This window comes from Saimiri boliviensis, chromosome 17 (assembly GCF_048565385.1).
Source record: "Saimiri boliviensis isolate mSaiBol1 chromosome 17, mSaiBol1.pri, whole genome shotgun sequence".
NCBI lineage: Eukaryota > Metazoa > Chordata > Mammalia > Primates > Cebidae > Saimiri > Saimiri boliviensis.
Window position 1 is genome coordinate 50,820,776 of NC_133465.1, and position 23,870 is coordinate 50,844,645.

Sequence of the window (23,870 nt, forward strand, 5' to 3'; positions counted from 1 at the left end):
ATTTTTGTATTTTTGTAGAGACGGGGTTTCACCATGTTGGCCAGGCTGGTCTTGAACTCCTGACCTCAGGTGATCCGACCGCCTCCACCTCCCAAAATGCTGGGATACAGGCGTAAGCCACTGCGCCCAGCTATATCAGCTATTATAACTGCTTATATTACGTGATGAGCTCTTAGGGGTTGGATTGGTATCTCCAAAACGCCTGTCCTCCTTCAGGCAGAAAAGAAAGGGAAGTCCCAGGTACTCAGGAGGCTGAGGCAGGAGGATTGAACCCAGGAGGCAGAGGCTGCAATGAGCTGAGATCATGCCACTGCACTCCAGCCTGGCCAACGGAGTGAGGACTCTGTCTCAAAAAAAAAAAAAAAAAAAAAAAAAGGAGGTGAGGGAGAAGGGGAAACACAGAGGCGCTTTGCTGAGGATGGAGCGGGGCTGAGCCGCCGGCAGGGCCGCACCTGGTGGCGCCGTGGTCCTCCACCGGGCCTCCTCCCCACGCTTCTCTTCTCTTCTCTGGGTCTACCATCTACTGTACTGGAGGGAGGTGAGGCCCTTGGGGGAAGCTAGGGCACCTAGATGGGCAGAGGGTGCCACCCTGTCTTCTGAAAGGGGCCTTCAAGGACAGGAAATCACAGACATGAATGTTGTCTGTTTCTACCCCATTTCACTGCAACCTGATTTCCCTGAGAATTAGTGTTTCCTGCTCCTGTCCTTACAATGGACAGTGGTGTGGGCCTCCCCTAGGAGGGGTCCCCTGGGCTTCTCCTGGAACTTCTGAGGAAGATCAGCAGCCAAGTAAGTCATTTTGAGCCCTAAAACCATGAGCCCTGCATCGGGGGCTCTGCTTAAATAACCAGTCCTTCCCAAGCCCTCTCTCTCCTTTATTTCTCCGCTGAGAAATGTCCCCTGTATTCCTGAGGTTTCACATGATCCAGTGTCAAGGGTCTGTGCTTTGACATTTAAGTCACAGGAAAAGAAGGCACCAGCGTGGGATCTGCTTGAGTTGTTATACAAGTGTGAGTCCACCTCCCAGAGATCCTGAGATCCTACCCCAGGGAGACCCCAACTGCTGGGTTTGGCAAGGTGGCTTTCTCACTCTCTTCTCCCTGCCCAATCCTGGCATGCAAGCTCTCTGCCTACAAGTGTTTGCCACCGACCTCCCAAGCCCTCCCCTGTGCCACTGACTAACAGGAGGGTGGGGTGCCCTGTCAGATAGTAATGCATGGCTGGTGGTCTTCCCCCAGGAAGTGGCAGTGTTAGAATTCAGAAGCCAGACCAGTGATGAGAAAGATCAGGTCTTTACTGCAAAATCATTCAAAACTCACACGGCAGTAATTCCTTCAACACATTGCAAAGACTCCTCAGGGCCAGAGCCCCACTCACTATGAACAGTGTATTGCATAAAATAACATTTTTAAAATAGTGTGGGCACTACCTTTTGCGAGGTGGATGGGGAAGAGTCAGCACATCTGAAAGCACTGGCCTCTTCTGGGGAACCAGCCCCCCCAGGGCCTCATCCCTGCTGCCTCTGAGGGCACCTTCAGGAAGAATCTGCACGTCAGGCTCCTGCCCACTCGGGGATGGGGCAATGAGGGCTCTGATCAGGCTGGGCTTGTGTTGGAGCATTATGGCCATGGCGGGTGCATAACCCAGCTCCTGGCTTAGGAGGCGTTGGTATCTGGGCACAGGTGTGTGCCATGACCGGGAGAAGTTGTGTGCAGCCTCCACCTGCTTGCCACCACTGCCTCTGTTCTGCTGCACAGGCATCCAGCTCCAAGGCTGGGTGAGTGACTCAGCAGCTGATCGCCCCCAGGGAGGGGTGGGCGTCGGTTCATCTCTGACAGTGACAGGTGGATCTCCACCTGAGGCCTCAGACTCCAAGCTGAGCACAGGCAAGACAGTCAGACAAGGGCCTGCTGGGGCCTGCTGGGTCCTGCTGGGTCCAGGAGACGTGGGGGAAGGTGACAGATCAGCAAACCCACAGTTCTCTGAAACCTGGAGGATCTGAACATCACTTTGCAAACAATTCCAGGCTCCCACCCCAGCTCCAAGGCCCCTTCAAAGGCAATCCTGCTCCAGGAATCGCTGTTTCCAGTGTCCTGGCTGGGCAAGTTCAGTGATGCTTTGGGAATTCATGGCTTTGTGAGGCCAAGGCTGCATCTGCAGGGCAACTGCTCTGAATGCCCTGCACAGCTTAGGGCAAAGGACCAGGTCACTTCACAGTGCAGGGCCCAGCTGCCTGACATCTCTGGGGTCCTGCCTATTTGTGTCCTGGCAGGGGTCAGTCAGGCAGAGTGTGACCCCAAGAGCCCACCGAGGTGGGCCTGGAGCATCTTCGGCAGCACCTGTCTGTAGAGGGGCGAGGAGAGCACGGGGATCGGGGGTGGGCAAGGCGGCACCCTCCCTAAACCCAGGAGGGCTCAAAGTGCTGACAGTGCTGGTTTCCAGTCATTTCTCCTTCTCCTAATGCGGACAAGGACCCAGGCTAGAGAAGAGCTAGGGCTCCCATGCTGAGAAAGGGATGGGCTCAGAAGGCAAGACGCAGTCGGGTGGGGAGTAAAGAGGAGACAGAAGAGAAGCGGGGTTACCAGGACTGGCCCTGCCCTGCCAACGGGAGGTTTGGCACTGGCAGTGAGGGCCAAGGAAAGGCACCAGGTTGGCCCACAGGCCGTGTCCCAGCAGTGGCCTGCCACCAGCCACCCGCTGCTCCAGGCCAGGCCTGAGTGGCTCCTGTGCATCCGCTGGGAGTGAGAATGTCTGGATTTCTTGGGTGACTCGATTAGGGTCAAGAATAAAAAAATACTTTCTATTGAAATATGGATGGGAAAAACCCACCTTAAAAAACTAGACTTTTTAAATCAGAAATGTTGAATTGAAAATGCTCCCAAGTCTCCATTCCACAGTGCGTGAGCGGTCCTAACGAAGGCGCCGGGACACTGGTGAGCCAGGACCTGGTAGGTAAAAGGCCCGTCTTCCCCGAGACAGGGAGCATCTGGTGGTGTCCTTGCCTCCTGCAGCAGAGGGGTGGTGGGAGGGCCAGGGCACACCACAGGGGTTTCCTGGGCTTTCTCTGGGAGGCCGGTGCTCTGGTCACTTCTGAGGGTCTTCCTGACAAGGGGACACAGCTGTGACATGGTGAGTATCCTGAGCTGATGGCAAACCCAGCTGGGATGGCTGAGCCACACTCACCCCCGGCCTTCAGAGCAGGGTCTGCAGATGGGCATCAGGTGAAAACGTTTTGTTCCTGGTACTTGCGCCGGCGGGTACAGCGGGGGCAGCCCTTCTTCACCACAGCCTGGCAGCTCTGGTGGAAGACGGTCTTGCACTCGGCACACCTGGGGAGACAGCAGCACCCCTGCTGGTGCCAGCTGTGCTGGAGGTTACCCTGTGGCCACACTGGCCAGCGCTTTGGACCAGAACCCATGATACAGCTGTGATGTACTGTGTAACCCATGCACGTACACTGTGCCTCGCCGTCCCAGAACTGGAGATTCTTGAAACCGTGCTTAACTCATACATCACACGATGCACACAGATATTCTCTGTCCTGCTGCATTTTTCATAAATGCTGTTTGAGATTCATTAAAGATTTCTTGCCTATACTTAAAAACATTTACTTACTTGATTGATTGTTGAGGCAGAGTCTTGCTCTGTTGTCCAGCCTGGAGTGCAGTGGCAGAATCTTGGCTCACTGCAACCTCTGCAAGGATTCAGGCAATTCTTCTGCCTCAGCCTCCCAAGTAGCTGGGATTACAGGTGCCCACCACCACACCTGGCTTACTTTTGTGTTTTTAGAGGAGACGGGGTTTCACCATATTGGCCAGGCTGGTCTCGAACTCCTGACCTCAAGTGATCCACCCACCTCGGCCTCCCAAAGTGCTGGAATTACAGGCATGAGCCACTGCATCCGGCCAAGACTGTGTAAGTTTAAAAACTCAGCCCCAGGCCCATTCAGGGCTGAATCCTGATCAGTGAACACAAAATGAATGAATGCTCCCAGTTCAGTTCTCCACTCCCACATGGGATGCAGGAAGGTCTGGATGAATTTTTCCATTGAGAGGTTGCTGATAATGAGCAATAATTGGGAACAAGAGGGATCATTTCAGCAACAGAGGCAGTGGCAGTGGCAGGTACTACCCACCAGGTGCCCACTTTGTGCCTAGTCTCACACCAACAGTGCAGGGCAGTAACTCATACAATCCTCCTCAACCCATGCATACACTGAGGTGCCAGGAGGCTCCACTCAGAGAGCCAGTAGCCACCTCTTCTTTAGGAAGACATGGTTCTGCAAAGGCAGAGGAGTTCTGGGAGGGCTTGTCTGTCCCCTGAGCTGGACCGGAGCTGGCCATGACTGCCCAGGGCATAGGCTGCCCTGAAGAACTGTACCACCCCTTGGCATGGCACAAAGCAGATGTTCAATATGTTCCCGCCCAAAGATCAAGGCCTGCTGCCCTGTATGCTTGGGCCTGGCTGTGGGCATGGGGGAGGGTGGGGCTAGGTATCCCTCATACCTGACTGTGGTGTCAAACTCAAAGGGAAAGATGATGTCGTGGTGGTGGCAGATCTGGCAGATGAAGCCGCGCTGGGTGCACAGGTCGCAGTGGTAGACATGCTGGGAGGCAAATTCAATTAGGGCCTTGAGGAATCCTTCATATACTCCGTCTGCGATCTGTGGAGGGCAAGCAGGAATCCTTCATACACCCCGTCTGTGATCTGCGGAGGGCTGGTAAACTGAGGCACCAGGCCTTTCAAGCAGCTGCACTGAGGCATCATGGTTCTCCCTGCCTGGAGAACTTCTGCCCCCAGTTTCCATGTGGGCAAGGAAAGAAAACCTCCCTGAATCAGGCTGAGCATCCAGCCCATGGGTACCAAGGTCGCTGGGGGCTTATGGGATTTTTTTTTTTTTTTTTTTTTTGAGACGGAGTTTCGCTCTTGTTACTCAGGCTGGAGTGCAATGGCGCGGTCTCGGCTCACCGTGACCTCCGCCTCCTGGGTTCAGGCAATTCTCCTGCCTCAGCCTCCTGAGTAGCTGGGATTACAGGCATGTGCCACCATGCCCAGCTAATTTTTTGTATTTTTAGTAGAGACAGGGTTTCACCATGTTGACCAGGATGGTCTCGATCTCTCGACCTTGTGATCCACCCGCCTCGGCCTCCCAAAGTGCTGGGATTACAGGCTTGAGCCACTGCGCCCGGCATGCTTATGGGATTTATAGATGAGACCCAAATCTACTGTGCTCTCCCCTTGGGAAAAGGAGTGTTCCAAACTCTCTTCTCTGTGATCCTGGGATTGCTGGAGTGCTTGTTTATTCCAGGGGTGCTGGGGGTATCCATCCCTGCCCAGGAAGCTGGGGTGGCAGGGCAACCCATCCTAAGCTGCAGAAAGCTGAAGACTGCTGTCTTCTTCAGCAAACTATAGACACCCCTGTCCCATCTTCCTTGCTGATTTCTCCTAGAATGAAGTCTCTCTAGAAGGCTGGGCAGGGGAAGCATGACACTCTCACCTGCTGGAGGTCAGCAACGCTGAACCTATGTGGAGACTCCAAGAGATAATTCCTGTGGTTGAGCCTACAAACAAAACACAAACGATTCTTTAGAAAGGTTTCCAAGACCTGGGCCAACCCGTACTGTTTGTTTTCATTCCCCTGGCGCTGCTTACCAGGCAGACACCTCCTGCCTGGGTGGGGCAGGGGCTAGCAGCGCAATTTGGCCTGCCTGGGCTTGGGACCTGGTCTTCAAGGTAACTAACTAGCTGGTGGCAAGTTACTTAACCTCTCCGAACCTCGGGTTTCCCTCCTTGGGAAACAGAGTTGTCCGGGTTAAATAACTTATTTAAAGCATTTGGCTTGGTGCCAGGCTCACAGTAAACATGTAATTAATCATGAGGAAGAGGATGGGTTCTGACACCTGGGACCAGGAACTAGGCATTCATTCATTTGATCCTCCCAATAATCCTGTGAGGCTGGTACTATCATAACCCCAATTTGGGGAAGAGGAAACAGAGGTTAAATCACTTGGCTGAGGTCACGCAGCTAGTAGGTGGGAGAGCTGGAGTTTGAACTCAGGGGCCTGGCTCCAGAGCCTGCACCCTTGTCCACCTGGTGAATGCCTAGAGATGTGTCCACTTGGTGAATGCCTAGAGATGTAGGCTGTTGTCATTACTGCCACCATTACATACCAGGGACGGGGCTGGGGACAGTAATGCACAGGATGTGGCCTCTGCCCTGCTGTGGCCCCTGGCTTGGCTGAGGGACAGACATTCAAGTGTTTGGTTTCAGTGCTACATGAGCAAGTGAGACGTGTTCTAGGTACAGCTCACTTCAGATCCCATTTCAGAGGTGGTGGCGGGAGCAGAGGACAAGGGCTGAGCCGCCAATGTGGCCCTAGTTTCCACCACACCAATGGCGGGCCCCATCCTGAGAGATGGAGAGGAAATAGCTACAGAAGGTCCCCTGGTACAAAACCTGCCTGGCTTTGCTGTGTTTGTGTGGGTACTAGGGGTGAGCGGTTACTCCAAGTCAGAGGACGCTTGGGAATCTGCCCCAGGATGCCCCAGACATCTGGGGACAGGATGGTACCAGCCCTGGGTCTGGACCTCCTGGATGCAAGCTGTGGAGCATCTGGAATGGGGAGGCTTGGCCTTGTCCCAGCTGGTGGCCCCAGCTGTACTCCAGGGGAGCCCAATCCGGGCTGGAGACAGTAAGTCCCACCAAGCAGCCACGCAGGCCAAGATGCCAACTGGCCCCTCAGTTTACCATGCTGGTATCCCCAGTAAACTTCCTGCACTCTAGGAAGGGGAGCTGCCATTTGTCACCAAGAAAACATGGAACACAGCAGGCTGGCGGGGGGTGGGGGGCGGGGGACACAGGTTGGGCCTGAGCTGGCAGGAGGGTGGGCTGATCTGGATGGAGAATTAGCTTTGCCATCTGTCCTCTGACCACATTGTGGGAGCCCCTGTGCCCTGGGCCTGTCACCCTCTCAGCAAGAGCTTGCAACTGGCTTCTCCGCAGCACTCAGCAAGGCCAGAAGGGAGAGAGCGCTGGCCCAGGGGTGAGAGGTCACTTCCCCTCCTGGCCTCCAGGAGAGAAACTCATGCACTGGGGCACAGCCAGGCCTACTCAGGGCCTCAGTTTCTCCCTCATACAATGAGGAGTACCCTCTTTGTCCTCTGGCATGAGGCTGGCTAGCTGGGAAAGAGAACAGAGGAATCTGGAGGGCTTTTTGGGAGAGAGGAAGATGAGGGGAGAGGTCGAATCTTAGCTCCTGGAACGGATGAAGTGATGGGGAAGGAAAGGGCTAGGCAAGGGCTGGAAGATCGGGGGGACATGGGTAGGGGGCCTGGGTACCACCTGTCTCCTGAGCCCTGGATCCTCCTCTGCCCACCCCTCCCTGGATGTTGGGAGGGACACTGATGTCTGGTGGGTAGACAGTGCGTGAGGCATTTTGTGATGACTTTCTCCCAAGAGCTGAAGACACTCTCAGGGGCTTCTCTGGCCCTTGGAGACATGTCCCAGGTCTGCTGGAGAGAACTCGGCCAGGCAGCTGCCGCTAGTGCAGGCCAGCTCCTCCCTGACTTCCCGTCCCACATCCAAGACCTGCCCGGGCCTCAGCCCTCTCAACCTCCCCTGTGGCTGACTCAGTCCAGACCCAGCTCCCTAGGTTAATTACTAACACCAGCCGCCACCAAGGGCTCTCCCCTTCACAAACTTTGTTTTTGAGAGAGTCTCACTCTGTCTTCCAGGCTGGAGGGCAGTGGCATGATCTTGGCTCACTGCAACCTCTGCCTTTTGGGTTCAAGCAATTCTCCTGCCTCAGCCTCCCGAGTAACTGGGATTACAGGCGCCTACCACCACGCCCTGCTAAGTTTTGTATTTTTGCTAGAGAAAGGGTTTCACCATGTTGGCCAGGCTGGTCTTGAACTCCTGACCTCAGGTGATCCACCTGCCTCAGCCTCCCAAAGTGCTGGGATCACAGGCATGAACCACCTCGCCCAGTCTTTTCAGAGTGGTCTTTTCTAAGCTGCTGATCAGAAGTGACAGCCCCATGCTCAAAACCCTTCAATGGTTGCCCACAGGTGGCAGATCAAATCCAAAGGCCCTGCACCTGCAGCTCACTGCCCAGAACCCCTCAAGGTCCTCAGTGAGCTGTGCTCCTGCCCGCCTGCTACCGGTCCCTTAGCCAGGAAAGCCAGGTTCTCCCCTGCCCTTTCTGCTCTTTCCTCATTTTTCTAAGCCCCAGTTCAACAGACACACAATACCACTGGTGTTGTGGCAGCACATGTGTGTGGACGGAGTGCCGTGCAGAAGCAGGGCTGGTGGGCTCTGACAAGGGCTAACTGAATGGTCTGCTTTATTCCCTTTCATAAATGCCTCTCCCTTGGAAGACTGACCTTTGTAAAGAAGAAAAACACTTTAGAAGAAAAAAGGAAAAGAACTCTGCATGGCCTCAGCTCAGATGGCATCTCCTCTGGCCCCTGCCAAGGCTGGATCAGGTGCCCACAGGGCACAAACTATGCTGACCCAGGGCCTGAGGGCACATACTATGCTGACCCAGGGCCATCTGTGGCCCAGACTCTGGGTCCCTCATGCAGCCCTCACCACTGCTCAGGAGGTTACAGGAATGGAGGAATCACTGGCCCATTTTATAGATGGGAAAGCTGGACCCAGAGTAGTGAGGCAACTTTCCTGACTCCCAGTGGGTGAGGGGCTAGGCAGGGACTGCTCCCATGCTCTTTCCTCTGCCCTGTGCTGTTTCCGTGGGACTTCCACAGGCACGGCCCTGCCCTCTTGCAGGGTGAGAGCATAGCAGGAGTACAGTGCTGCTGCCCAAGGACACAGCAGGAGGGCCAGGGAGAGACAGACAGGGCTGCCCCTGGTGCCCACAGAGATAGGTCGGTAAAGCTGATGAACGAACTCTCTCAGCAGGGCAGGGATGGGTGAATGGGGCTGGAGCCCACAACCCACCCCACAGGCTGCTGGTCTACACAGGTCTGCAGGCCTCTGCAGGCTCCTTGACCAGGGAGGGTAATGAGGCCCTACCTGACCCCAGAGATTTCGCTACCTGGTTAGGTGGGCTGCAGGGTAGTCTCTCTGGGAGCCCTGGGTCATAGGCTCTCAGAGGTAGGGAATGAGTCAGCGCTCTCCAAGAGGTGGAGACCCAGTCACCCACAGATGCCTGGGATGGACAGAGCCTCCTGGGGCAAAGCCTTCTAGGGTCTAGGGTCCTACAGGGTGGCCCCCAGAGGGCTTTCTGTTCTCCCACGCCCTGCAGAGGAGACCAAGGCTCAGGTGGCGGCTGTGGGGCCAGAGTCTCCCCTTTCCCTAGGGGAGAGCACCCTGCAGCACCCCTTGAGAGCCCCAGGGGACCTGCCTGGGGCACACGCTGGCCCTGAGGAGGCCCAGCTCTGGGAGCACTACAGCCAGGATGGAGGAGGCAGCCTTCAGAGAGGTGCTCTCTGGGACAGCCCTGTGGGGAGGGAAGGCCGGAGCTGGTTGCTGCCCCCAGAAACCCAGCAGAGGTGGACTTGAAGCCCATGCTGGGCAGTAGGCACAGGCAGGCTTCTCCACCTGAGGTCTGCCGTCCTGAGGGCGAGGGAGAGCAGAGCCCTGGGAAGGCTGCGGCCCAGGCTGTGACCTGAGGATTAGGACACATTTATGACAGGCTTGGAGAGGCCCAGCATCACATCCCATCCCCAAGCACCAAAGGCCCCAGGCCCTGGGTAAGGGAAGTTTCCTGAAGGGCATCCTGAGGGCTCTGTCCCAATTACATCATCTTTGGAGAATTTCAGGAGGGAGGCTGCCGTGGGACAGAGAAGAGGCGGGAACATCTGGCCCTTGTCTGCTCTTGCCACACTCCCCACTTCCCTCCTAGCTGTGGCCAAAGTTCTCTCTCTCTGGGCTTTCCATGGATAGTGACTTCGCTCATGGCCTATGCGTGCTGTTCCTTCTGTCTGGAACACTCTTAATGCTTGGCTTCCCCTTTCTAATTCTTCCTCATTTTTCAGGTCTCACCTTAGAAGTCACTTCCTCCAGGAAGTCCTTCCTGCTTTGTCCTCCTCTGATCTGGGCTGGATGTCAAGCCTCTGTGCTTCTAGGGTGTCCTGCCTCTCACCCTCACCCTGGATGGGGTTGCTGGCTTTCCCACCTGTCTTCCCTGCCAGGCCAGAGGCTTCCAGAGGGCCGGCCCTGGCTCTGCCCTGCTCAGTGTTGAAGCCCACATACCTCGCCAGGTGTGCAGTGCTTAGTTAATGTTCTCAGTCTATGTTTTGGAGTGAACAAATGAATACATGAACAAAACCCCAAAATCACTCCCAAAAGATGTGATCGTTTCCCAGGCCCAATGGGAAGATCTCTGCCCAGGTTTCCTCCAGGGGGACGCCTCGCCCTGCGCACTGCCCACTGTGTGTGTGTGTGCACAAGTGCCTGCATGTGTGTACATCTGTGTGAGCGTGCACATGTGCATGTCTGTGCATTTGTGTGCACATTTATGTGTGTATGTGTGCGCATGGGCACATGTGCATGTGTGTCTGTGTGTGCATATTTGTGTGCATGCACGTGTGTGTGTATATGCACACACACGCATGCATGTAGAGGGTGCTCACCTCTTGCTGAGCTCCTTCAGGGCGCCACTCCGGCACAGACCCAGGTAATCCCCCAGGAGCTTCAGCTGCTCCCGGCTTCTCCCGATGAGGTGCATCCGCTCCACATGCTCGTACAAAGACGCGTTCACCATCTGCAGGTTGATGAGGGGCTGGGCCCGGATCTGCGTCAGGAACTTCAGGGCCTGCCTGCAGATCTGGGGGTATCGCCAGGCATTGGGGGTGGGAATGAATGGCTGCTCAGTAAGCACTGCCCAGCCAGGTGGCATATGACCTGCTCACTTACTTGAGGGGCTAGCTGCATTTTACAGATGGGGAAACTGTAAGGGCTCAGGGAGATTAGGGGATTTGGCCAAGGTCACCAAGCTTCTCAGTGGTACAGTCAAGCTCTGAACCCAGTTTATCTGCCTCCCAAACCCACTCTCCCTCTAATGGCAAGGGCAGCTGCTCCCTCCCCAATTATGCTAAGATGAGGAAGGGACTGCTCTCGTTGCTCTGGTTAACGTCCCACTGGGCCTCAGAGATCCTTTCCTGTCCTCCCAGCACCTACTTCCCCCCACTAAAGGAAACAGGCACTCCCCTCTGTGCCCTGACTCAGGAACCAGGTGACTGGCTGAGTCAGGCTCCAGCCACAGGAAGCCACAGATCAGACACAGCCCAACAACAGGCTTTCCCGAGCTCCCTCGGCTCATGCCAGCAGCAATACCAGGTCTCCGTGTGCAGCTGAGTGATCCATCTCAGTCTGTCCCGGCTGACGGGGTGTCGAAGGTTCTACCCTCGGCCCTGATCCTAATACCAATGCCAACAACTGAGTGCCTGCTATTTGCAAAACACTGGGCCAGGAACTTGACCACATCCCTCCTTCATCCTCAGAAGGACCCGTTAGGGAGGGTGTCCCGTCCCCATTTTCTTAGATGAGGAAACGGAGGCTTAGAGCAGCTAACGTGGCTTATAAAACCTGCCTGCACAACCTGCCAGGTCTGAGCTGAGGTGTCATCTCTGAATACCAGGCTGCTACACTCACCAGAAGCCCCCTCCCCTGCATTGTTTTTTTTTCCTTTTGAGATGGAGTCTCACTTTGTCACCCAGACTGGAGTGCAATGACAGCTCACTGCAACCTCAGCCTTCTGGGTTCAAGCGATTCTCCTGCCTCAGCCTCCTAAGTAGCTAGGATTACAGGTATGTGCCACTATGCCTGGCTAATTTACTGTATTTTTGGTAGAGACGGGGTTTCACTGTGTTAGCCAGTAAGGTCTCGATCTCCTGACCTCGTAATCTGCCTGCCTTGGCCTCCCGAAGTGCTGAGATTACAGGTGAGAGCCAATTCGCCTGGCCCCGATCTTTAACATCTTAATTAGTCCTCTCTTTACATATTTTGTTTTATTTCTGGTGGCTTTTTGACATTATTACAAATTATTACCTTTTAAAATAGTAATTTGTTTGCTGATATATAGAAATGAAATTGATTTATTTGACTGTTGTATGCAGCAACCTTCAAATTCTAATGAATTGTGTAGGGAAAAAAAAGTCTGGCTTTGGAGTCGGAACTGAATTGAATCCTGCCTCCACCACTTTCTACCTATATGACCTGGTGAAACTCATCCCTCTCTGTGACTTAGTTTCCTCATCTGTAAAGCGAGGAAAATGAAAGCAACTAAGGTCCATGGGTTTGGGGCCTTTTCGTTTGCTGCTGCTGCTGCTGCTGTAGTGCTGAGGCCTGGCACTCAGCAGGATGTCAGCCCAGGACTGGGGCTTCTTTTTTATGGGTTTATTTTGAATTTAGATTAAAAGAGGTATTTCAGGAGAGCTCCTGGCACAGGGTCTGGCAGGTGGCACATCCTCAGTAAATGTGAGCCTGCTATCAGCTGCTGTATGAGTGCCTGCTGTGGCTCTGTTGTCCCCTTGAGGGTTGGAGGACCGAATGGGCCCTCAGGAGACTTGCCCCTGTATTCAGGGGTTGGAAGGACCTCTGACCTCCTGCCTCCCAGCTCTACCAGCATCTCTCACCTCCCCCAGCATGGAAACCCCTTCTTTTCCTGTAGCCTAGGGCCCTGGGGTACTAGCCCCTACCCCTCCAGCCTAGGAACAGCCCAATGGCAAACTCCTGGTGACTTGGGTCAAACTTTTATTCTCCAACCCTAACTCAGCTCTTCCCATGACTTGGCCCCAAGTCTTGGGTGAGGCTCCGACAAAATAACACACAGGAATGTGCACTGAACACTGCCAAGTGCTGCAGATGGGCAGGGGCTTTGTGCTCCCCAGTGACTGTTCCTATCCTGTGGGGATGGAGGAGACAGACAAAGAGAGAAGCCCCACTCCCAGGCTGACATCCTGCCAGTGCCAGCCAGGCCTCAGCACAAAGGGGTCAGCCAGAACAGCAATGGCAAACAATAAGGCTCCAAACCCGTGGGCCAGCCACTTTCTGTGAATTTTCCTGTCTTTCCTAGGCCAGCAATCTTTGAGAGGGAGAGTAAGCTGAGGACTTCCTGATTTCAGATATTCCTAGAGAAGGATTGTAATTTTCTAGTTAGAAAAGGAAGTGAAAAGGAAGGGCACAAGGATGAGGGCAACGAATAAGGAGATGGCTCAACAGAAGTATCAGGTCCTCTAAATAGTCAATGTGTTTTATGATCAAAGGGTTCTTTGCATTTTTGGTGATTTGGAGGTTTAATTTCCTCTATGTAGTTAGTTAAATATTTAACACTGAGAGCAGGGGTGGGGGTAAGGCAAACAACAAAAAAGCCAAAATGAAGAAGGTGGAAGCTGAGGTTGAACTGACTCAGAGAGTCACCCTGCCTGCACTATGATGAAGACACATCCACACATCAGGACTACATAGCTGCCAGGCCTGGCTCTCCAGAGGAGCAAACAGCTTCTTTCTTGTGATTCTGTGTCTGTCCTAGTAGAAATCTGTGCCCTTGGAAGAAAACCAAGTTTGCACCCCTTGAGGCAGACACTGACCAAGTGAATAAGATAGACGGGTGGATAGGCAGATGGCCCAGGGCAGGAGGTATGACAGGCCCCGGGGAGGGAAAGGACGCTGTTCTGACAGGCACACACTGCCACACCTGCCTGCCCAACAACCCCGACACAGACACTGTTGTTAACCCTCCCTTTATAGATGAGGAAATTGAAGTTAATTTGCCTGTGGTGACACAGCTAGAAAAGTGGCTAAGTTCAGCTGGAGAAAAGGAAAATTCTGAAAGACTTTAGGATACATTTTATTCAAAAGCATCTGGTGAACTTAAGTGTCCAAGGTATAATATTAAGTGAACTAAGCTTGTTATAAAGCAGTATGAGTCCTGTCTGATCTCAACTTTACAAAAAATAGACGCATGTGTCAATAAATACACAGAGAAGGGTATACCCCGAAATGTTAATAATGGTGATCGCTGGGTTATGACACAGAATTTCGATTGGTCTTTAGGCTTTTCTATAATTTTAAAATGTTAAACAATAACCATGTATTATCTTAATAATGGGGGAGGCACAGAAAAAGTGCTTTTCAAAAACATGAAATAAATAAGTCCATGCAGGGCCTGTAGGGATGCAGTCACCTGGGCCTCATAAGGCTGACAAAGGCAAGGATGACTGCTCTAAGACATAGCCAGCTCGCTGGCCAGCCCATCTACCCACCCACCTACCTATTCATCCATCTGCCCACCCATTTACCCATCCACCTACCCACCTACCCATGTATTCATCCACCTACCTATCCACTCATCTACCCTCCACCCACTCATATACTCATCCATCATCCACCTACCCATCTACCTACCATCCACCTACCCATTTACCTATCCACCTACCCAGGTATTCCTCCACCTACCCATCCACCCAACCATAAATCTACCCATCCACCTACCCGTCCACCCATCCACCCATCCACCTACCCATTCACTTAACCACCTGCCCATCCACCTACCAACCTGCCCATCCACCTACCTACCTACCCATCCACCTAGCCATGCATCCATCTTATCTATCTATCTATCTATCTATCTATCTATCTATCTATGCATGTATCTATCTATCTATCTATCTATCTATCTATCTATCTATCTATCTTCTATCATTTATTTGCTGATGCCTTAAGCAGTTATGATTGTAGCTGCAGGAAATCATCTTCAGATTCCCTCCTGGGGACCAAGACAGCCGCCGATGGAACTCTGCCCAGGTCTGTGCACAGGCACCAAGCTTTTCTCTTGGTTTGCCACCCCCACATCACAGTGCCTGAACCAGTGACCCTGGCTTCCCTTGTTTAGAGGAGCCAAATGCCTCTAAACAGATGAACAGCAGCTGCAAAGAGGAGTGAACACCCCTCTGCCTCTCAGCAGCCCTGAATGGCTATGACAGGCTGGGCTTGAGACTTACCGGGCGCTTGGTGAGGTCCCAGTTGTGGATGATCCTGGCCGGAATCACTGAGGCATCGTCTTGGTGGCAGATGTCACAGTAATAGAGGCCAGAGAAGGCACAGAGCTTGGGTCGTACAAAGGAGAAGCCGATCTGCCGGGAGCAGCCTGGGGAGATGGGCAGAGAGTGAGTGGTGTGGCCAGAGTCAGCTCCTAGTAACTTGGGAGCTGCTGTGGTGGAAAGGATCTGCTAGTTAATTTCTTTTTAAAGGTAAGCACAAAGATAAGAATAACCACCACTGGTATTTCCACCACTCAGAAACCACCCCCATTCATTAATCTTTACAACACACTGTTAAGAACTATCATTATTTTACAGCTGAAGAAATAGATGCTCAGAGAGGTCACACAGTGATGAAGTGGCATGGCTGGCATTCAGATCTGGGTTTGGCTGGTTCCAGGGCCTGCATTCAGTTCCACTACCCCTTGCTGCCTGTGTCCAGTGTCCCCACTGCTGGCTCGCCAATGGCAGCCCCCTCTAGGTACACCCCTCCACTGGGTCCCAGAATGGAAGCAGCAGAGTAGGGGGCTTGGTGAGCAGTGAAGTCGGGGGTGGGGTGGGGCAGGGGCTGGGGGCAGGGCTGGCTACAGGGGAGTGGAGGGGCAGCCAGCAGGGGGCAGGGCAGTCTGCACAGTGTCTGATGCCTCAGGACTGTGGGGCAGGGCTGGCTTCTGGCCCCTCAGTTGGAGGTGTCTCCACAGCTGGGGCCAGTGGGAGTGGGAGTGGGGTTTGCCCTGGGCAAAAAGCAAAGGCCCTGACTCAAATCCTGAACATGTGCCCTACCTCCCCCAGGGGCAGGCAGAAGGGTCCCTGGGCCTTGGGACCTGAGGGCAGGCTCTGCTGCTCACCAGCTGCCTCACTCTGACCTTCACCTAATTTCTTCAAGGTTCCATTTCAGTGTCTGTAAAATTCAGTGACTAACAGCTATTTTGTGGGGTTACTACAAAGCTTAAATGAGACAAGGTTCTGCAAGTGCCCTGTAAATTATGAAATACAACCCAGATGCCAGTGGTTGGTGTCTGCCACTGAGCCATGCCTGCTGGGTAGAAAGGAAACCCAAACTCCCTGGTGGCACAGTCCCACTGGCAGACTGGTGGGTGGCAGCCATGGTGAAAGCTGCCTCTGTAACAATCACACCCACAGGCAAGAAACCCTTTCTCACAAGCCCCGGAGTCCTGGCCCCCTCAGAGCCTGGCCCCCACAGGCTGAAGAGCAAAATGTGAGTGCTGGGGCAGGCGGGGGAGAGGCCAAGTGAGGCTTGCAGGTGTTTTCTGTAGTACGCTCTGCTCTGCCTAGCTTCTCCCATCCTCCTGGGGCCAACCGCAGACCACTTCCTTTCAGATGCTTGAAGCAGGCTTCCCCCAAGTCCACGCCAACAGGATAGCTTCCAAACCAAGGCTCAGCTTCTTGCTCTGGCCTTCTGCAGCAGGGCAACCCCCTCACAGGTCACCTGGGGGCCCCATGGTGATGGGATGCCATCTGCCCGTGGATGGCTGGGGTAGTGGGAGGAGCTAACAATGGAACGTGGGCAATAGGACATCACGCGGCCTTGAATAATACCCTAGAGGGATGCCCTCTAGGGTCTTGTCTATGAGCACAGGCTCTGGAACCCCCCTATTCATTAGTCTTTACAATACACTATAGGAACTATCATTATTTTACAAATCTGCCTCTGGCCAGGCATGGTTGCTGACACCTGTAATCCCAGCACTTCGGGAGGCTGAAGCAGGAGAATCACTTGAGCCTAGGAGTTCAAGACCAGCTTGAGCAACATGGGGAGACCCCCATCTCTACTAAAACAAGCAAGCAAACAAACAAACAAAAAAGGAAAATTTTGCCTCTGTCACTTACTAGCTGTGTGAGCCAGAGACCAGGTACTTACCAGCTCTGTGCCTCGGTCCCCGGCCCGCCCGCCCCCCACTCCGTCAACAGAGATGATAATAGTAGCACCTATCTCTACAGGGCTGTTATGAGACTTAAATGAGATAATCCAAATAAAGCAGCTGGCCCAGTGCCCAGAACAGAAGTATTAGATTTGATGATGAGGAAGACACAGCAGATGTACTGATTTGGAATAACATCCACAATGTAGGAAAAAACCAAGTTGCAGAACAATATATACAGCATTCAACACAGCAGCCAAGAACCCCGCGTGCGCCCTTTAAATGTAGATAAATTTAAACGGAAAATTCAGTTGCTTAACTAAACTAGCCACACGGTAGCACCAAGTGGCTCGTAGCTACAGCACTGGACACACAGATCTAGGATATTTTCATCATCTTAGAAAGTTCTATTGGACAGCACTGAATAGCACGAGCCCATTTTTGTAATTAAAAAAACACTTATAAAAGCAGCAGAAATCTCTGGAAGGAAATGACGCCCCTGCTCTGAAAGAATGGGATAGTGGAGCAAGAAGAAAATGAAGGGGGCTGGGACTCCCCGAGCAGGGCAGTGAGCAGCCAGCCTGCCGCCCGTCAGTGGGAGGTGGCAGGAGAGGGAAGGGGAGAGCTGGGCCCCCTGCCTACGAGCCGGGCACTGGACCCAGTGGGGGCTGGGGAGGAGCAGAAGCTGCAGGGCAAGCCTCATTTGCGGCCTCACCCCTAGAGGAAGGATGGGGCATCTGTGGGGAGGCAGAAGGGTGGGGAGCCTAAATCAGGAACCCGCAGGAGGCAGAATGAGGCTGACAGGCTGGGGGTGGCAGCAGAGCAAGTTGGCACCTGCGCAGAAGCAGCCTTGGGAGTCGAGGCCTTTCTCTGTGGGGATGGCCACCAGGTATTGCAGCAGGAAGCCGTTCTCCCGGTTGGCAAATTTCAGCACCTCCTGACAGTTTTCGTCCAGGCTCCCGCCTAGGGTCACCGCTTCCTCAGCCGTTTCTAAGTAGGATGCCAGGACTTTGCGGACCAGGTTCCTCCATAGGGCAGCCTCCTCAGCGTTCCCGGCCTGCAGCTTCAGGACGGCCTTGGCCGTGATGATTTTGAAGAAGGACGGGCCCCCAAGGCTCGTGTCCGGCAGGATGTCCCGTATGGTCTCCACGCCGTGGCTGTCACTCAGCATCTTCTCATTGTTCCTGACGCGAAAGCATTTCAGAGCCTCCAAGGACAGGGAAAAAATATAGGGCATCCAGGTCCTGTCCATGTACAAGTACAGCAGGGACTCCTTGATGGCGTCTGGCTCTGGAACCTGGGCAGACGACCAGTCAAACCGTGTGCCCTGGAGGGCCACAGGCTCTGAGAGCAGGTCCGACCGAGAGGGGCAGCCACCCTGGAGCGCCTCGGGGGGATCCTCAGGCTGGTCTGGGTACTGCACGTTCACCCACTCATCCTCCTGCTGAGGCCGGACCTTCTGCAAGGCCTCCCTCACCCGGTCCAGCCAGTCCTCGGCTTCGTCCTGGGAGGAGGCGCGCAGGGCCAGCTTCTTGCCAGAGAAGACCAGCTCGAAGCGCCCGTCGCTGTGGGCCGGCCCCACAGACTCACAGCGCAGCAGGGAGCAGTTCTCCACACAGGTGCGCTCCTCGTTGCTCAGGTAGAGGCGGAACTCCAGCGGGGAGAGCTCGCAGAAGAGCTCCTTCCAGATGCCCATTGCCCCCCGCCGCTCCACGGTGCCTAGCTTCATGAGACCCCGGAACGGGTTGGACAGTCCTGGAGGCAGAGGCAAAAAGGGGCACATTAGACAGCAGGCCTGTCTCTGTTCTGCTCAAGACAACCTCTGCTGTCTGATGCCCTGCAGTGCGTGTGGACGGTGACTGTCCCCAGAACGCAGGCCAGCCATGGGGCACTGTCACATGGGACCCTGCAAACTGGATGGGAACATCCCCATTTACATCCTCCCCTGCTGCTCTTGCATCCTGTATTTCACTGAGAAAATAAAAGCAACCAAAAGATCACCTCCACATGCCCTGCTCCCTCCACCCGCCCCTTCCCTCCTGTTGCCAAGGATGAACCGAGTGTGCTTCTTTCTCTGAGGCCAAACCCACCATTTGTGTAGGAGGTCCTCCCTCCGCCACCTACTCAAGGACAAGGACATCTCTCCAGCAGTCCCCCTCTCCTCTGTCGCTGCTTTCTTCCTTCTCTGTGGGGTGACTCCCACTGGCACACACGCACGCTATTCTTTCTCCCATCTTTAGAAACACCTCTCGTCTCCACGTACTTCCCTAATGACCACCATGTTTCTTGGGCCCCTTTACGAAAAACCTGTTTGAGCAGCTATCAAAACTCTTGGTCTTGACCCGGCACGGTGGCTCACACCTGTAACGCCAGTACTTTGGGAGGCTGAGGTGGGTGGATCACTTGAGGTAGGAGTTCGAGACCAGCATGGCCAACATGGTGAAACCCTGTCTCTACTAAAAATACAAAAATTAGCCGGGTGTAGTGGTGAGCACCTGTAATCCCAGCTACTGCGGAGGCTGAGGCAGGAGAATCATTTGAACCTGGGAGGCAGAGGTTGCAGTGAGCTGAGATCGCTCCATTGCACTCCAGTCTGGTCAACTGAGGAGTGAGACTCCGTCTGCCAAAAAACAAACACTTTTGGTCTCTAGTTTCCCTGCTCCCATTCCTTCTGGAACCTACTCCAAGTAGGCTTCTGTCCCCTCATTCCACTGACGCTACTTCTGAGACAGCCGATGTCCTCCTTGTTGGCAACCCCCAAGGCCACTCCTCAGCCCTCACCCCTACCCTTCTGTCTCAAGGTAGGGGTGGCTCAAGCCTGTAATCCCAGCACTTTGGGAGGCCGAGGCGGGTGGATCACGAGGTCAAGAGATTGAGACCATCCTGGCCAACATGGTGAAACGCCGGCTCTACTAAAAATACAAAAATTATCTGGGCGTGGTAGTGGCTCACTCCTCCCCATGGCCTCTCAGGTTGGAGTGCCCAGAGCTCAGTACCAGGTCCTGGTCTCTTCTCTGTGGGCGCCACTTTCCCAATCATCTACCTGCTCTCAGGCTTTAGCTCCCAATTTTTATCTCCAGCCTGGCCCTTGCTCTTGAAATCCAGATTCATATATCCATCTGTGCCATGCATGTCCACTAGGATCTCAGCTGACAAGCCCAGGATGAATTTCTGCTGCCAACCTGCTTCTTCCTGAACGGTCCTCGTCTCATCAAATGGCAAAATTCATCCTTCCAATTACTTGGGCTAAAAGCCTTGGTGTCGGCTGGGTACGGTGGCTCAAGCCTGTAATCCCAACACTTTGGGAGGCCGAGGCGGGTGGATCACGAGGTCAAGAGATTGAGACCACCCTGGCCAACATGGTGAAACCCTGTCTCTACTAAAAATACAAAAATTATGTGGGCATGGTGGTATGCGCCTGTAGTCCCAGCTACTCGGGAGGCTGAGGCAGAAGAATTGCTTGAACTTGGGAGCAGTGAACCAAGATTGTGCCACTGTACTCCAGCCTGGCGCCTGGTGACAGAGTGAGACTCTGTCTCAAAAAAACAAACAAACAAACAAAAAAAAACCTTGGTGTTACTCTAGGTTTTCTTTCTTTCACAGCCTATGTCAGCAAATCCCGTTGGCTCTGCATTCCATACACATCCGAAATCCCTGCCTTTCCCCAGCAGTACCCCACTCACTGTCATTTCTGGCCTGGCTTGTGATAACAACCTCCCCTCCTTGTCCCCGACAGTCCCTCAACATAGGAGCCATGATGACCTGTTTAAAGGGAAGTCAGAGCATGTCTCTCTGCCCCAAAACTCCACAGTGGCTGCCATCTCCCTTAGCAGAAGCCAAAGTGCTTCAGGTGGCCCACAGACCTCATCAGGTTGACCTCATCGCTCGTCACCCCGCTCCCATCTTCTCTCTCCTGACGCTCTGGTCTTCACTGTCCCTGGACAAGTCAAGTGCAACCCTGGTGCAGAGTCTTTACATTTGTTCTCCTTGCCTGAAACAGGTTCATACCTCATGCCTCCTTCCCTCCCTCCCAAGTCTCCTCAAACCTCCCCTTATTGGTGAGAGCTTCTCTGGCTATCTTACATGCAATGGTCTACTCTGTACCTCCGCAGAGAGGGAGAGATTTACTGTCCTCCATAGCACTTATTACCACCTGACCACACACTATGCTTACTGGTTAATTTTATTTCTTATCTGCCCTATTAGAATCTAAATCTCATGAAGAGAGGGACATTGCTTTGCTTCCTGCTATGTCCCCAGCACCTAGAACAGTATCTGGCACAGCACAGAGGCTCAGTATTTGCTGAATGAATGAGCAGGCTGCAGAAAGCTCCCTGCTCCCTGGGGTGTGACAACAATCAGGGTGTCCAAAGGACATACAATTCTCACTCCACCAGCTTGGAACAGGCTTGGAGATTTCACACTATTGTACAGGGGTTTCCCATCCTTCAGGAAACTTGATGGCCTAGACCTGAAGTACAGCTTCGTTGGCAGGTTAGAGACCACAGCCATCACACAGGCTGATAGACAAAACAGAAGCCAGCCGGAGATCATGCTCTACCCACATGACCCACACCAGGACTACCCATGCCAGGGCCCCCTAAGCTTGGCAGATTTCTCTGCCAACAGAAAATGAGAAGAGAGAGAGACAGATTCTGGAGCTTACTTTTTTTGTTTGTTTGTTTTGAAGAGAAAACCCATCATGAGGGTTATAGAAAAATTTGGTTATGGTTATTTAAGGCTTTCTGAAATTTCAGTGTGTGGAGATCAAGCTGGCCTTGCTGTAAAAGCAGTGGAGAGGCGGGGTGTGGCGGCTTACACCTGTAATCCCAGCACTTTGGGAGGCCAAGGTGGGTGGATCACATGAGGCCAAGAGTTCAAGACCAGCCTGGCCAACATGGCAAAACGCTAACTCCACTGGAAATACAAAAATCAGCTGGGTGTCGCAGTACACTTCTATAATCCCAGCTCCTGGGGAGGCTGAGGCACTTAAACCCAGGAGGTGGAGGCTGCGGTGAGTTGAGATCATACCACTGTACTCTAACCTGGGTGGAAGAGCAAGACTCTGTCTCCAAAAAAGAAAAGGAAGCGCTGGAGGACATTAAACAAATAGTAGATAGCCTGGCCAACACGGCAAAACCCAGTGTCTACTAAAAATACAAAAATTAGCCAGGTGTCGTGGTGGGCACCTGTAATCCCAGCTGCTTGGGAGGCTGAGACAGGAACATCCCTTGAACCCAGGAGAGGGTGAGGTTGCAGTGGACCAAGACTGTGCTACTGCACTCCAGCCTGGCCAACAAAGGGTGATTCCATCTCAAACAAAGAAACAAACAAAACAAGTAGCAGATCTGATCAAGCCCCCCAGAGCTGTTACCTAAACCAACTACTGAGAGTAAAGACCTTTGGAAGGCCCATTTAAAACACCTGGGGCTTCATGGGGCTTGATTTGCTCTGAGCTACAGGTGGAATCAAGAGTTCTCTATAATCATAAATTGCACAGAGTAGCTTTCAGGGAAAATATTTTCCTATTTGACAAGTGAAACAATATTTTTGTCCATGTAGGCAGTTTTGAGACAATATAGTACTTTTCCTGAAATGCTTCCCTGAATGACTGAGCACGATTAAAATGACATTCTACAATGAGGTTTTATAATACCGTGGAACACACTGTCCCTCTGGCAATGGAAAACAGGACTTCACAGCTGCCTTCTGAAAGGCCTGGTCCCTGCCCATGGGCCCCACCCGGGACCCTCCTGGTCACCTACCCATCTGCCTGCGGTGAACCACCCGGAAGCTCTTATGGCCCTGTGCCAGGGCTGCCTTGGCTTGCCTGCTTCCTGGGGAAGGCACACACACTTGGTCTAATGCCCCCAGGGAGCAGCTTTTTCTTGGTCCTTGAGAAAAATGCCTGTGGAGACCAGGCTTTGACTCTCGAGTCCCCCTGGAAGAAGCTACGGGATGGTCTGAAGCACTCTCCTGGGGCTGCTCCTGGGAAGGCCGGTAGAAGTCATCTTCCGAGATCCAGCTCTTGTTTTTCTGTTGGGAAAGAAGTTATTTGTTTAAAAATTTGTTTTGTTTTTTTGAGACACAGTCTTGCTCTGTTGCCCAGGCTGGAGTGCAATGCTGCAATCATGGCTCACCGCAACTTCTGCCTTTAGGGATCAAGTGATGCTCCTGCCTCAGCCTCCCGAGTAGCTGGGATTACAGGCACCCGTCACCACGCCCAGCTAATTTTTGTATTTTTAGTAGAAAAGGGGTTTCACCATGTTGGCCAGGCTGGTCTCAAACTCCTGATCTCAGGTGAGCCACCTGCCTCGGCCTCCCAAACTGCTAGGATCACAGGTGTGAGCCACTGTGACCAGCCTAAAAAAATTTTTTTTAGTCTTTATTTAGATATGGCTCATATATCCTAAAATTAACCCACTTAAAGTATATAATTTGGCCAGGCATGCTGGCTCACACCTGTAACCCCAGCTCTTTGGGAGGCCAAGGTGGGAGGATCACCTGAGCCCAGGAGTTTGAGACCAGCCTGGGCAACATAGTGAGTACCCATCTCTACAAAAAATAACTAGCGGGGCGTGATGGCACACCTGTAGTCTCAGCTACTGAGGACGCTGAGGAGGGAGAACTGCTTGAGCCTGGGAGTCCAGGCTGCAGTGAGCCATGATCGCGCCACTGCCCTCCAGTGCTTAATAGCCGGGGCAACAGAATGAGACCCCATTTCTAAAAATAAATAAATAAATAAATAAAGTGTCCAATTCAAGCATTTTGGCTTAGTCACACAGTTGTGCAATCATTGCCACCATCTAAGTTGAGCAAATTTTCCTCACCCAGAAAGGAAACCCCATACCCATTAGCCATTGTCATCTCCCCCGGCCACTCCCAGCTCTAGGCAACCACTCATGTACCGTCGGTCCCTATAGATCTGCCTGTTCTGGACATCTCACAGGGATGGAACCATATGACACGTGACCTTTTGTGCCT

General features: G+C 53.2%; 1 protein-coding gene across 5 annotated transcripts in view; it reads right to left on the bottom strand.

The window, feature by feature from the left end:
• Positions 1–1,276: 1,276 nt before the first annotated feature.
• Positions 1,277–23,870, bottom strand: part of PLEKHM1 (pleckstrin homology and RUN domain containing M1) — a 52,823-nt gene continuing 30,229 nt past the window's right edge. For 3 of the 5 annotated variants that reach the window (XM_039476970.2, XM_074388778.1, XM_074388777.1), the window contains exons 6-11: positions 22,652–22,922; positions 17,721–18,641; positions 14,965–15,110; positions 10,594–10,787; positions 5,498–5,561; positions 3,968–4,663 (exon numbers count right to left, since the gene is read on the bottom strand). In XM_039476970.2, coding sequence (XP_039332904.2) covers positions 4,238–4,663; positions 5,498–5,561; positions 10,594–10,787; positions 14,965–15,110; positions 17,721–18,641; positions 22,652–22,922 — 2,022 coding nt within the window. In that variant the 3' untranslated portion in view covers positions 3,968–4,237. Of the gene's footprint in view, positions 4,664–5,497; positions 5,562–10,593; positions 10,788–14,964; positions 15,111–17,720; positions 18,642–22,651; positions 22,923–23,870 lie in introns of all 5 variants that reach the window. The other 2 variants (XM_039476971.2, XM_074388779.1) reach the window with 2 other exon arrangements.